Raw genomic sequence first — 10,677 nt, 5'->3', positions numbered from 1 at the left:
GGGGGGGGGGGGGGGGGGGGGGGGGGGGGGGGGGCGCAGAGAGAGAGGGAGACACAGAATCCGAAGCAGCTCCAGGCTCTGAGCTGTCAGCACAGAGTCCGATGTGGGGCTCGAACCCACGAACCGTGAGATCATGACCTGAGCTGAAGTCGGACACTCAACTGACTGAGCCCCCCAGGCGCCCCTCGTTAGATGTCGTTATAAAAACACATAGCAGCTTTTCTCCTATAACAAAAATAACACCTGTTTATTCCAAATAATTTTAAAATACAAAGAAGCATTAAAAAAGGATTTGACCCCGATTCCACCACTGAGAGATAACATTGTGAACATTTCGGTGGATACTTTTGTAGCGTTTTCCTTCTGATTAATAGTATGCCCACTGGTAACACATTGATCACTTTCAAAAATTGAAATGGAATCTCCTAAATTTGGTAACGTGACTTGTTTTTTTCCAAATAACAATGTATCAGGAAGATATTTCTCTGTTTTTAAGTGGTCGTCTAAGCCCAATTTCAATACTCTCCCCGGCACCCCGTGATACAGCGGTGCCCTGGTGCACTGAACCAGTCCCCTGCGGATGGATTCCCTCATGGATCCCCGACCCACCCAGCTGATAGGCTGGACCACGGGGTGGCGAACTACCACCCCCAGGGGCAAATCCCACTGCCTTCTGTCTTTGTAAATAAAGTTTTATTGGTGCACGGCCACGCCCATTCATTTATGCATCCTCTGTAGCTGGTTTCCGCCACAAGGGCAGAGTCCAATGGTTGCAGCATAGCCCGTAGGACCCCCAAAGCCAGAATATTTGCCCTCTGGCCCTTTAGGAAGTTTGCCGCCCCCCAGACTAGCTGAAGACGCGCCCGTCAGAGACGACAGGTGGTCGGTATTAGAGCCCCTTTGTACCTCTGCTGTTTAAACCCAACACGGGACCTTGAAGAGCTCTAGACTGGGAATCAGAAACCTGGCTTCCCACGCTCTGTGTCCGCCTCTGTGTCATTAGAATAATACCTACCGTGACGATAAGGTAGGTGAACAGCTTTAACACAGAAAGGCAAATGAAAGGTGCCCTCGGTCCTACGGAGAAACTGCTGAGGGCGCTAAACCTCTTGAGCTGTAGACACGCTCCGGCCATGGGGCGTCTCTTCCCTGGGGCCCGAGGTGAGGTGCCAGCGCCGTTGGGCGGGCACCTGCGGGCTTCACGTCCCACCTCTGTCCGAAGCCCACTGAGCCTCCAGGGCCTGGTGGCCCGGCGTCCGTTTCATAGGCGGGTAGCCTGAGGCCCAGGCTTGCCCACGACTGACCGTTTCCCGTCGTGTTGCCGTCCCCAGTGCAGGACTTGGACTGTTACACCACCGTTGCTCAGCTCTGCCCGTTCGAGAAGCCGGGGACCCACTGCCCTAGGTAAGATCCTCTACCGTCTGGTTTTGCAAACCCGGGGGCCGAGCGAGGGAGGCGCTTGGCTGCGTTGGAGGCCATCACATGGAGCGAGGCATGACCCGGTTCTGGATGTGGCCCCTCCTGGACCTCTCCTGGAAACCGCTGGTTCTCAGCCCGGGCTGCAGGATGGGATGAGAAGGCCCCACCCAGACCCCCGAGATCGGGGTCCCCAGAGTGGCCCATCAGGGCGGCGCCATTTTGGGATCTTCGTGGTGCCGCTTTCCCTCTGTAAATCAGCTCCTTGGTTCTTGACTTCATCCATGACCTTTCCTGTGGATCATTTTAGAGCCAGCCCCGTCTACCCCAGCTTTTCTGAGGCGTGATTTGCGCACAGTCAGATCCGCCGTTGTGAGCGCAGTTTGATACGTCCTGACGACGTACCCGGTCACGCGGCCACCACCACGGTCAAGACAGGGACCTCCTCATCATGCCAGAAAGTCCCTTGGAGTCGCCCCTCCCCCCACGTCCCTGCCAACCTCCGGTCTACTTTCTGTCACTCTAGGTTTGCCTTTTCTAGCATCTCATGTACACAGACGGTCCCAGTACCTGGGCTTTCGTGTCTGGCTTCTTCCGCATAACGCTTTGGAGACTCACCTGTGCTGCTGAGCACTCAGTGGCTCCTTCTCTGCTGTCCCCACGCTCGGTTCTGTTCTGGGCACGGACCACTGTTAGGTTTTACATGTGCTGCCCACACCTCAACTGGCCGATTTTTGGAGGATGATGCTTCATGACATCAAATAAAGGGCTCCTGGTGGCACTTCCTTCTCAAGCACCTGTCAGCTCCTCCTGGGGCTGGAGGCCTGTGGGTCATCCAAGGGACTGACCTTAAACCTAGCATGTGGAGCCCCCCAAGGTGTGAGCAGGGAAGAGCCCCAGGAGGGTGCTGGTGACAGGGAGACCCTGGACGGGCACCCCCACTGCTCCCCTGTGCTGCTCGCATGCCCCTCCCTTGAGGCCCTCTCGCTACCCCCCCCCCGCGTCGCTCCACAACCACACGGATCCCCTTTGCTTCAGAGCATAACCACCTTTTATTAAATAGTAAACCCAAATATTCCAGAGAAGCAGAAGGAAATTATTTCGGAAAAACAACAAGTGAGAAAAAAAAAAAAAAACACTTGACATCGTACAAGTAGAGAAAACAGGTTTCTGAAAAGCCAAAGACTTTTCTTTCCCAGATTCTTGTTTCTGTTTTTAAAATCTCACACAGGTATCCTCTCACTGTGTCCACGCCCGTCCCCTCCCCCCACAGGACAGCTTTTCGCTTCTCAATCCCTCTGCCTGGCTCTCCACCCTCCCGGATCCCGCCTGCCTTGGGGCCAGATGGCTTCCGGGCACCATCTTGGTTTCTGGGTTCTTGTGGTGATTGTTCCAGATAAAGGCAAAAAAAAAAAGCTCTTTTCTTCGGTGGAGTCCGTGCTTTTCCCTGGTGTGAATCTCTCAGGCCACCCGGGGCCCATTCACTTCCAGGTTGAGTGTTCTCCTAACCCTCTAATCCCTGCCGACAGCAGGGCTGCGGTGGCTGACCTCATGCTGGTCTAACCTCTTCCGTCTCGGGTTATCAGCGCCCCTGTCCGTGAGAGTCTGACTCACTGAGGTGGGGGCCCTCCACCCTTTCCGCTCTCATACAGGGAAATGGCCTTTGAAGAAGTCTATTGGTTATAATCTCTGTGATGTACCGACGGTATGAACTGGCCAAACCCCACCATGGGAGGTGGAGCCTCTGACAATCCCACATTCACATCTCTCACCGGTTTATTCTCTTTCATCTTGTCTCTGCGTGTCTTTTTGTTGTACAGAGTTTTTAATTTCTATCTACACTGTTTAAGAAGAGGGAAAACATCTTAAGCACTGGTAGGGTAGGAGAGGTCGATTTTTGTTTCCTCAGAGAGTCAACTCGATGGTAGTTTCCTTTCCCATCTACATAGTCGAACCTTGAAATTGAAGAGGTAAGGCCTGCTACTCCTCGCGAACTCTTGTTTTCCGCCGGCCGTGGCCATCACGCAAACGCATCTTGTCTTCCAGAGTTCATTGTCCGGCACACTGCAGAGACGAGCCGTCCTACTGGGCTCCCGTGTTTGGAACGAACATCTACGCAGACGTGAGTATGCTCCCGTTTTCCGTGACCACCCCTCAAAGCGTGCTAAGACCTCGGGAACCATGGCCCAAGGTCTGGATACCAGAAACCTGGGATCTCGTTCCTGGGTCTCTAGCTAAATTTAGACCAATTTCTGCAACCGTTGCCCACATTTTCCCATTGACAGTGGTATTCATACTTCACTTGTGTAGGTTTATGAATACAGATGCAGGTGTTTTCATAGTTTGGCAAATTAAATCTTGTTTCCCCATTGAGGTGCCTTTTTAATGCGCAGGCTTTCCTGTATCACATACTTCATTTCCCCAGATGTTTAATAACCTTTCAGCTCTCCTGATGCATTAATAGAACTGGTCCACTCTACTCACGGGATTTGTTTTTGGCTGTGTACCCAGTTAGCTAAAAACAAAGAAGGAAATACAAATAACACTAACTTACTATGTGTTAGTAAGCACTCTTCTTATACCAGAGTCTGGTCTTCTGTATTTCCCTACTAACTTCAGCAAGGAACCTTTAGCCTGATTTTTCTTAGTGAATCCTCCAGAACATAGCCTGTTCCCTCCCACGGCCCAGGGTTGAGGGACAGGGTGTCCCAAAAGATGGGAATGTGGTCACAGCCTTGTCCAACAGGCTGTGTGATTTCATGCCAAGTTGCTTACCTCTCTGCAGAACTGAACCAGCTGAGATTTCTTTAGTCCAAGGAAACTTCGAGATCTAAAATTTCATGATTAGGTCAGCATCGCTTATCCCCAGCCGACACTTCTACTCAACTTGTCTCCATTTTCATTTTAATTGTTCTCTCCTGCCCACCGCCGTCATCTTTGCCTCGAACTGCTTCATTTGTTCCAGATCCCTGTAAATGTGAGGTCAATGAGTCCTGTAAAGTCAAACCAAACTTCATGGCTAACCCTTTTTTTCGTATCTTTTTTTTTTCTTTCCTCTTTAAATGAGTCTTTTTCTTCTCAGAAGCCATTCAGTCAAAATTGAGTTTTAAAAGTTTAATGGAAGAGTAAAATAATGTGTATCAATTATTACAGTGACTATTTGAGCCAAAGTCTGCTCTTAAAAGACAGAGACTTTGATTTTAAAATGAAAAATAAAGGGACAGGGTGAAGCGATTCCAGCCAAATCCAGAGAAATGGTAAAGCAGGAGCGTCAGTGTTGCCATCTGATAAAGTGGAATTTAAGGTTAAACGTACTGAATGGGGCACCACCATTCATTGTGCAGTGGCACAAAAGGTGTAATTTATGAAGATCAGATTCGTGAGATCAAACCTGTATGCACCAAACAACATAGCAGATAAACATAGAAAGTTTCTTTTTAAAGGTTAGAACTGCAAGAACTTGTTGAAAATTAACAGTAATATAAAACTATCTTTTACCAAGTTTTATTCTTTAAAAACACCTTTTCTAGGTGTCTTGTCTCAGTCTTCTAGGAAAGCAAAGTGAGGCTTAGAATAACCTCATAGCTAACACAGGCCAACGTGAGATGCCACGGACGTGTGTCCTGCTTTAGGCGCTGTCCTTTCGCCGCTCTGTGGTGCCTTGCTTGAACGCATCTGTACTCATAATTACCCAGATGTGAGCAGGTGCGTGGAGAGCTCTGTAGGGTCTTTACCTTGTTCGCTAGGTTTTTGAGCTTTTGGAGCAACCACAGTGCTCCGAACGGGGCTGGCGCATGATGATTGTTCAATGAATGTTTGTTGAAGGAATAAATAAATGAAGATACTACATGAGTCAATGCTTAAATATTAAGCTGTTCAGAAACTAAAAGAAGGAAAGAAGGAGGGGGAAAGAGAGGAACAGGGAGAGGAGATGCGGAAGGAGACGGACAGAGTGAGGACAGAAGAAGGAAAGCTCTATCCACCTTAGAGGTTCTTTCTGGCGTCGGTTTTTAGTTCACTCCGTATTCTGGGAAACGGTGATGCCTTTTTGGAAAATGTCTGTTTAGCTAAGAGATTTATTTTGGGGAGTTGTCTCCAGATCTTCGAAGGGCCGAGCGGCGCCGCTCCGCCTCACTCTGGTGAGCTGCAGGCTGGAGAGGCGTTGGGCGTAGCCCAAACATCAACGACCCGGTCAAGGTGCGAGTTTAGGACCCTGTTGTGAGCTGGTGGGCAAGCCTTTCCCCCACCCTGAACCTCAGTTTCTCATCTCTTCTCCCTGCCTCCCTGGGTGTCTGGATAAGTTCTCACACTTGGGCACGCATCTCCGTTCCCCGGAGGGCTTGTGCAAACAGAGCTCTGGGCCCCGCCCCAGCACTCCTGCCTCTGAGGCTGGAGCAGAGCCAGAGAATCTGCATTTCCAGTAAGTTCCCAGATGACACTGATGCGGCTGGTCTGGGACCACAGCCCCTTGAGAATTTTTGATGCTGGTGATGGTGAGCTCGCCGTTGGTCTTAGTAACTAACATCGACTGCGCGCTTCCAGTTGGGGGCCTGCGTTCAACCCCGGAGCTTAGAAGTGTCTCCTCAGTAGCCCGTTAGGCTCTTACTGTCCCGTGGAGAATAGTGTGCGGCCTCCTGGCTCCCGGGGGCAGTCTCGGCTCTGCTGTTGACCAGCCGAGGGATGGGTGCTGGGCACATTGCTTAACCCCCCCCGGAGCCTCGCTCTGCTCATGTGTGAAGAGAGAATAATCCCCCCCGGATAGGAAAATCGAGAGACCTCTCCATCTCTGCGTGCGGAACACCCAGAACAGGGATGCCTTGGCCGTATGCCGCAGGCTGTTAATAAGTGTTCAGATGTTTGTGTTGCCTCGGGCCCCGAGAAGAGGGGCTACCCGTGTTTATGGAAGCTCGCCTCGCGAGAGGAGGCGTGTGGGAGGAACGGGAAGACACGCCTTTGCCCGACGTGGCGGTTGCTGGAAGAGGTGTGTGGAGGCGGGGCCGGGGCTGCGCCTATCTTGCGAGAAAGATCCGGCTGCCCGTGTGAGGTTTTCATACTCCCGGCCGAGGGCTTGATGGTATCTCAGGAAACTTCTGGATACTGGTGTCCAGAAATCCGGGGACGGGAGGCAAAGGGCTGGCACAGAGGGCCCGAAACCAACGTGCACCACCTCTTGGCCGAGTGTAGTCTGGAGGGCGCGCCTTATGGGCTGGGTCGCAGGAGGCGGGTCAGGCCCCTTCTGGTGCGCCAGCAGAGAGCTGGCCCTGGGGCCTCACGTCTGGGGACTCGGTCGCCGAGTGGGCGGCACCCGGAGAGCCAGAGAGCCAGGCCCGCTCCGCCCGCCAGTCAGCACCATCACCACGTCTGTGGCCATGCTCACTGCCACGGACTGTGCATTTAGAGTTCTAAACCGATAGCTCCGTTTCGGAAGGCTCCCTGTCTGCCTGAGAGGTGCCGCGGGCCCGCTGGTTCCTAATCTTCTCGGGGCACAAACCCCCCCCCCCCCCGGGAACTGGAAAGTCAGGGATCCCTTTTCGGGGGGCAGAGGGCGAGTAGAATTCAAAAGGCTTCTTTGTGCGACGGGGTGACCAGCTGTCCCGGCTGCCTTGAGACCCAGGGGTTTCCCGCATTCGGTGCTAGGATCGGGGAGTTTTTGTTTGACCGGAGAGGCTCACGGAGTCCTGAGTGACACTGAGGCCCACAGGTGCCCCGGAGCCCACCTCGCCGAGCTGACGCGTTGAAGGAGGAAAGAGGCGCCCGTGCAGGATCGTGGCTGCCTTTCAGTTATTGAAGCAACTGAAAAATCCCACTCCTGTTGTCTGGTCCTGAGTGTGAGCGTCCACTTTGGCTCTGGGACTCTCCGCCTTCCTGTCGCAGTGTCTGCTTCCAGGGCACAGGCGGGCAGCCTCCGTTACTGGGCAGCGACGACTTCCGTAAAACCAGCAGCCCTTCTGGAAGGACCTGGTGTGAAGGACGGGGTCGTAGCCCACAGCCTGCAGGGGGCCCGGAAGGCTCGGAGCAGGACCAAGCACCTGCTCCGCACGAGATTTCAAATTGGGGTTTTTCAAACAGCCCCTTTTAACCCGTCCACTCACGTCTGGGGTTAGGAACCTGCCGGACGGTGGGTCCCTTGTCCCGGTCACAGGGCAGTTCAGGGCAGCTGTGTCTGTGGACTTGACCGCTGCTGACGCCTCTCGTAAAGTAGATCATGCAGGATTTGTCTTCACCACGCTGCTCTCTTCACGACGGAGGGGCCGGCCGGGTTGGCCCGTGATTGGGACCCGAGTCACTCGCTAGGTGATTACTGGGTCCCAGGTGCTGTGCAGACAGGTGGCCGTGAGCAGGAGCAAAGCCCAGCCCTACGGTCCTGCTGGGTGACCGGCACCTGGCGGTGTTCGCAAAGTTGGGACCTCAGAGTGGCCCTGCCCCCGCTCCTTGCAGTGTGTGCAGATCGCACGACCCCCCATCCCCCGATCTGCTCTCCACACACACACACACGCACATGCACACACGCACGCAGTCTGCAGGCTGAGCCCCGGGTGACGGCCAGGGCCGCAGGCCACTAGGTCACGAGTGAGGGCAGGACAGGAGTCCGCTCTCCGGACCTGACCTGTGGGCATTGGTCTGCGTTTTTATCTTTGAGCTGCAGGTTGCTGAGCTGGGCCGAGCCGCAGCCCCTGTCAGCCTGGCCCAAGGGGTTCTCCGATGTCCGCGGGCCGTTGTCCTGCTGACTCTGTTTTCCGATACTTGGAGTCCTCACGCTGAAGGGACCTGATCAGCATGACTGGAACTGGCCTGGGCTTCTTATGGCCGCAGCAGTGAGCGCCCACGGGCTTAGTCACCGTGCGGCCTAACGCAGCACACGTGCTGACAGGCTGGGGGTCAGAGCCCGACGGCAGCAGTTCATTCCTTCTGGAGGCCCGGGGGGCCCTGTTTTTCTTGCCTTTCCTGCTTTCTAGAGGCCGTCCCCCACCCCCGGCCAGCAGTGTGACCTCTTCTGTCTGTCTCTCCAGCTCTGTCCCTCCTGCCTCCCCTCTCGTACGGATGCTGGTGGTGACCGTGGACGCACACTCATCCCCACACACGTGCAGGAGCCGTCGGCCACGTGGTCCCCGGTTCTGGGGACGGGACGTGGGCGGCTTTGGCGGCCACCCACTCACCTCCAGCTGGCCTCCCGCTGACCCCAGAAGCACAGCGTTGGCGCTCAGCCAGGCCACAGTTGGAATCTCAAGCCACCAGCTGTCCGCGTGGCCTTGGCAAAGTTCTCGGACGTCCCCAAACCCCCACTTTCCAGCCTGTGAAATGGGGATAGCGGTAGTTACCCGTCTCATCCAAGAGTAAACGAGATAAAGCCTGGGGGGCAGTGAGCACGGCGCCTGTGTTACTCTGCGGCCCGCGAGGGAGGCTGTTGGCCCTGCAGACGGTTCTGGGGACAGGTGCAGGCAGCCCCGGCCGCACGGGGGCGGTGACCCCACAGCAGCTGGATGCGGCGGGGGTGGGGACGCGGCTGCAGGTGCCGGGAGCTACGCTGAGGGTCGATGCCCCCTGTCGAGGCCAGAGTTGGGTTTTTTTATCGCAGGTTGGATGACAGTGTCACAGAGGTGGCAGGAACGTGTCCCCTACGGCGCCCTTAACCTCGAGCATGCCTCGCGCCACCCGGCCCTCGTCGGGGGCGATTCTGAATCAGCCCATCAGGGTAGGCGAGGGCCCCCAGCCCCCGCCCCCCCGAATGCATCCGTCCAGCGTGAGAAACGGTGACTAATCAGCCCCAGACATCCCCTCCTGAGGCCCATCCCTCCACTGGATAAGAAGAGAGGCTGGTGAAAATTTAACTTAAGAGTTCAGTACCCAGGGATCGGTCTACTTGATAACTTTGGAAAATAGCACACCTCGCCCTTGCTTGAAAGCCAGCGGCTCCCTTGGCCACTAGAATCACCCTCGACTGGCCCTGTGGGCCCCACGCCCCACCCCCACCATGGGCTCCGCTCACCTCGCTCACCTGTCCTGCCACATTCCCCGGGACACTCTGTATCCCAGCCTCCCTGGCCCTCTCCCTGGTTCTTGGACAGGACGAGTTCACTTTTGCCCCTTGGTCTTTGCACAAGCTGCTCCCTCTGCCAGGGCCACTCTGCCCAGAGACATTCCCAGGCCGTGGCAGATGCCTTTCGGCCATCCAAATCTGAAGTCGAATGTCACACCAAGCGCAGTTTTCCTGGATTAACTCTTCTAAAAAACCCCTTCCACCCAGACCATTTTATCTCATGATCTGGCTTTATTTCCTTCAGAGGCAGCGTTGCTGTTTTGTGTATCTGTTTACTTGTTCGTCTCCCCCAACTCCGTGAAGGCAGAGTCTTTCCGTTGCTCCCTGCGGAACTTTCCGCATCCAGCACAGTGCCGGGCACCTAGCAGGTGCTCTGGAAAGACTTGGTGCAGGAACGAACACATGAGTGGTGCCAGGTCTCTCTGGAGAGACCCCCGGGGAAATCGAAAAGGCGATGCTTATCTTTAGGGGAGGCTTGACCAACGCCCTCCCCACCCCCACCCCGGCCCCCGAGCACGAGGGCCCCATCCAGGAGCATGCGCCGTCCATGTTGACCGCGGCTCTTCTGCGCTTTCAGACCTCAAGCATCTGCAAGACGGCCGTGCACGCGGGCGTCCTCAGGAATGAGAGCGGGGGCTACGTGGACGTGATGCCCGTGGACAAGAAGAAGGCCTACGTGGGCTCGCTCAGGAACGGGGTTCAGTCTGAAAGGTAGGCCTGCGTTCTCTGGCTCTTGACACCCAAGGTCAGCCAAGGGCATTCCCACCAGAATGCCCGGACGAGCGTGTTCTATTCTCTGCCTTTCTGTTTTAAAAACAAGAACTTTCTTCCACGATGAGCATTTAGAAACGGTGGTGAGACGCCGGAACCTTCCTGTGTGCGCGCCTGGGGTCCTTTTCCTGTGTGCGTGTGACCGTGCGTCCCCCCAGGGACACGTAGGGGCAAATCATAGTGACGCGTGGTTCTCGGCAGTGACATGAGAATGTAGCTACTTCTAGAAGGAAGAGCGCAGGGTCTGGAGTCAGACTGGGCCCTGCTGCGTCCCACCAGCCCTGTGCCTACCACCCCACTCCCCTGCGCCTCGGTTTCCTCCCTGGTGATTGTGGAGGCGAAACTCCTCTGGGCCTCACACAGTTTCTGGATGAATCCCGTGTCCGTCTGAGAGCTCCAGGCCCTCAGTAGCTCATCGAGGCAGCTCCTAAATCCCCCCCCCCCCCCCCCCC

At 55.3% G+C, this 10,677-nt stretch overlaps 1 protein-coding gene across 2 annotated transcripts in view; it reads left to right on the top strand.

Annotated features, from left to right (window-relative positions):
• Positions 1-10,677, top strand: part of CRISPLD2 (cysteine rich secretory protein LCCL domain containing 2) — a 57,997-nt gene that overhangs the window by 36,319 nt on the left and 11,001 nt on the right. For both annotated transcript variants that reach the window (XM_029925784.1, XM_029925783.1), the window contains 3 exons: positions 1,332-1,404; positions 3,463-3,538; positions 10,032-10,165. In XM_029925784.1, coding sequence (XP_029781644.1) covers positions 1,332-1,404; positions 3,463-3,538; positions 10,032-10,165 — 283 coding nt within the window. The remainder of the gene's footprint in view (positions 1-1,331; positions 1,405-3,462; positions 3,539-10,031; positions 10,166-10,677) is intronic.

This window comes from Suricata suricatta, chromosome 16 (genome assembly GCF_006229205.1).
Source record: "Suricata suricatta isolate VVHF042 chromosome 16, meerkat_22Aug2017_6uvM2_HiC, whole genome shotgun sequence".
Taxonomy (NCBI): Eukaryota; Metazoa; Chordata; class Mammalia; order Carnivora; family Herpestidae; genus Suricata; species Suricata suricatta.
Note: the sequence above shows the minus strand (reverse complement) of the source record. Positions and strands in the feature narration are given on the sequence as shown.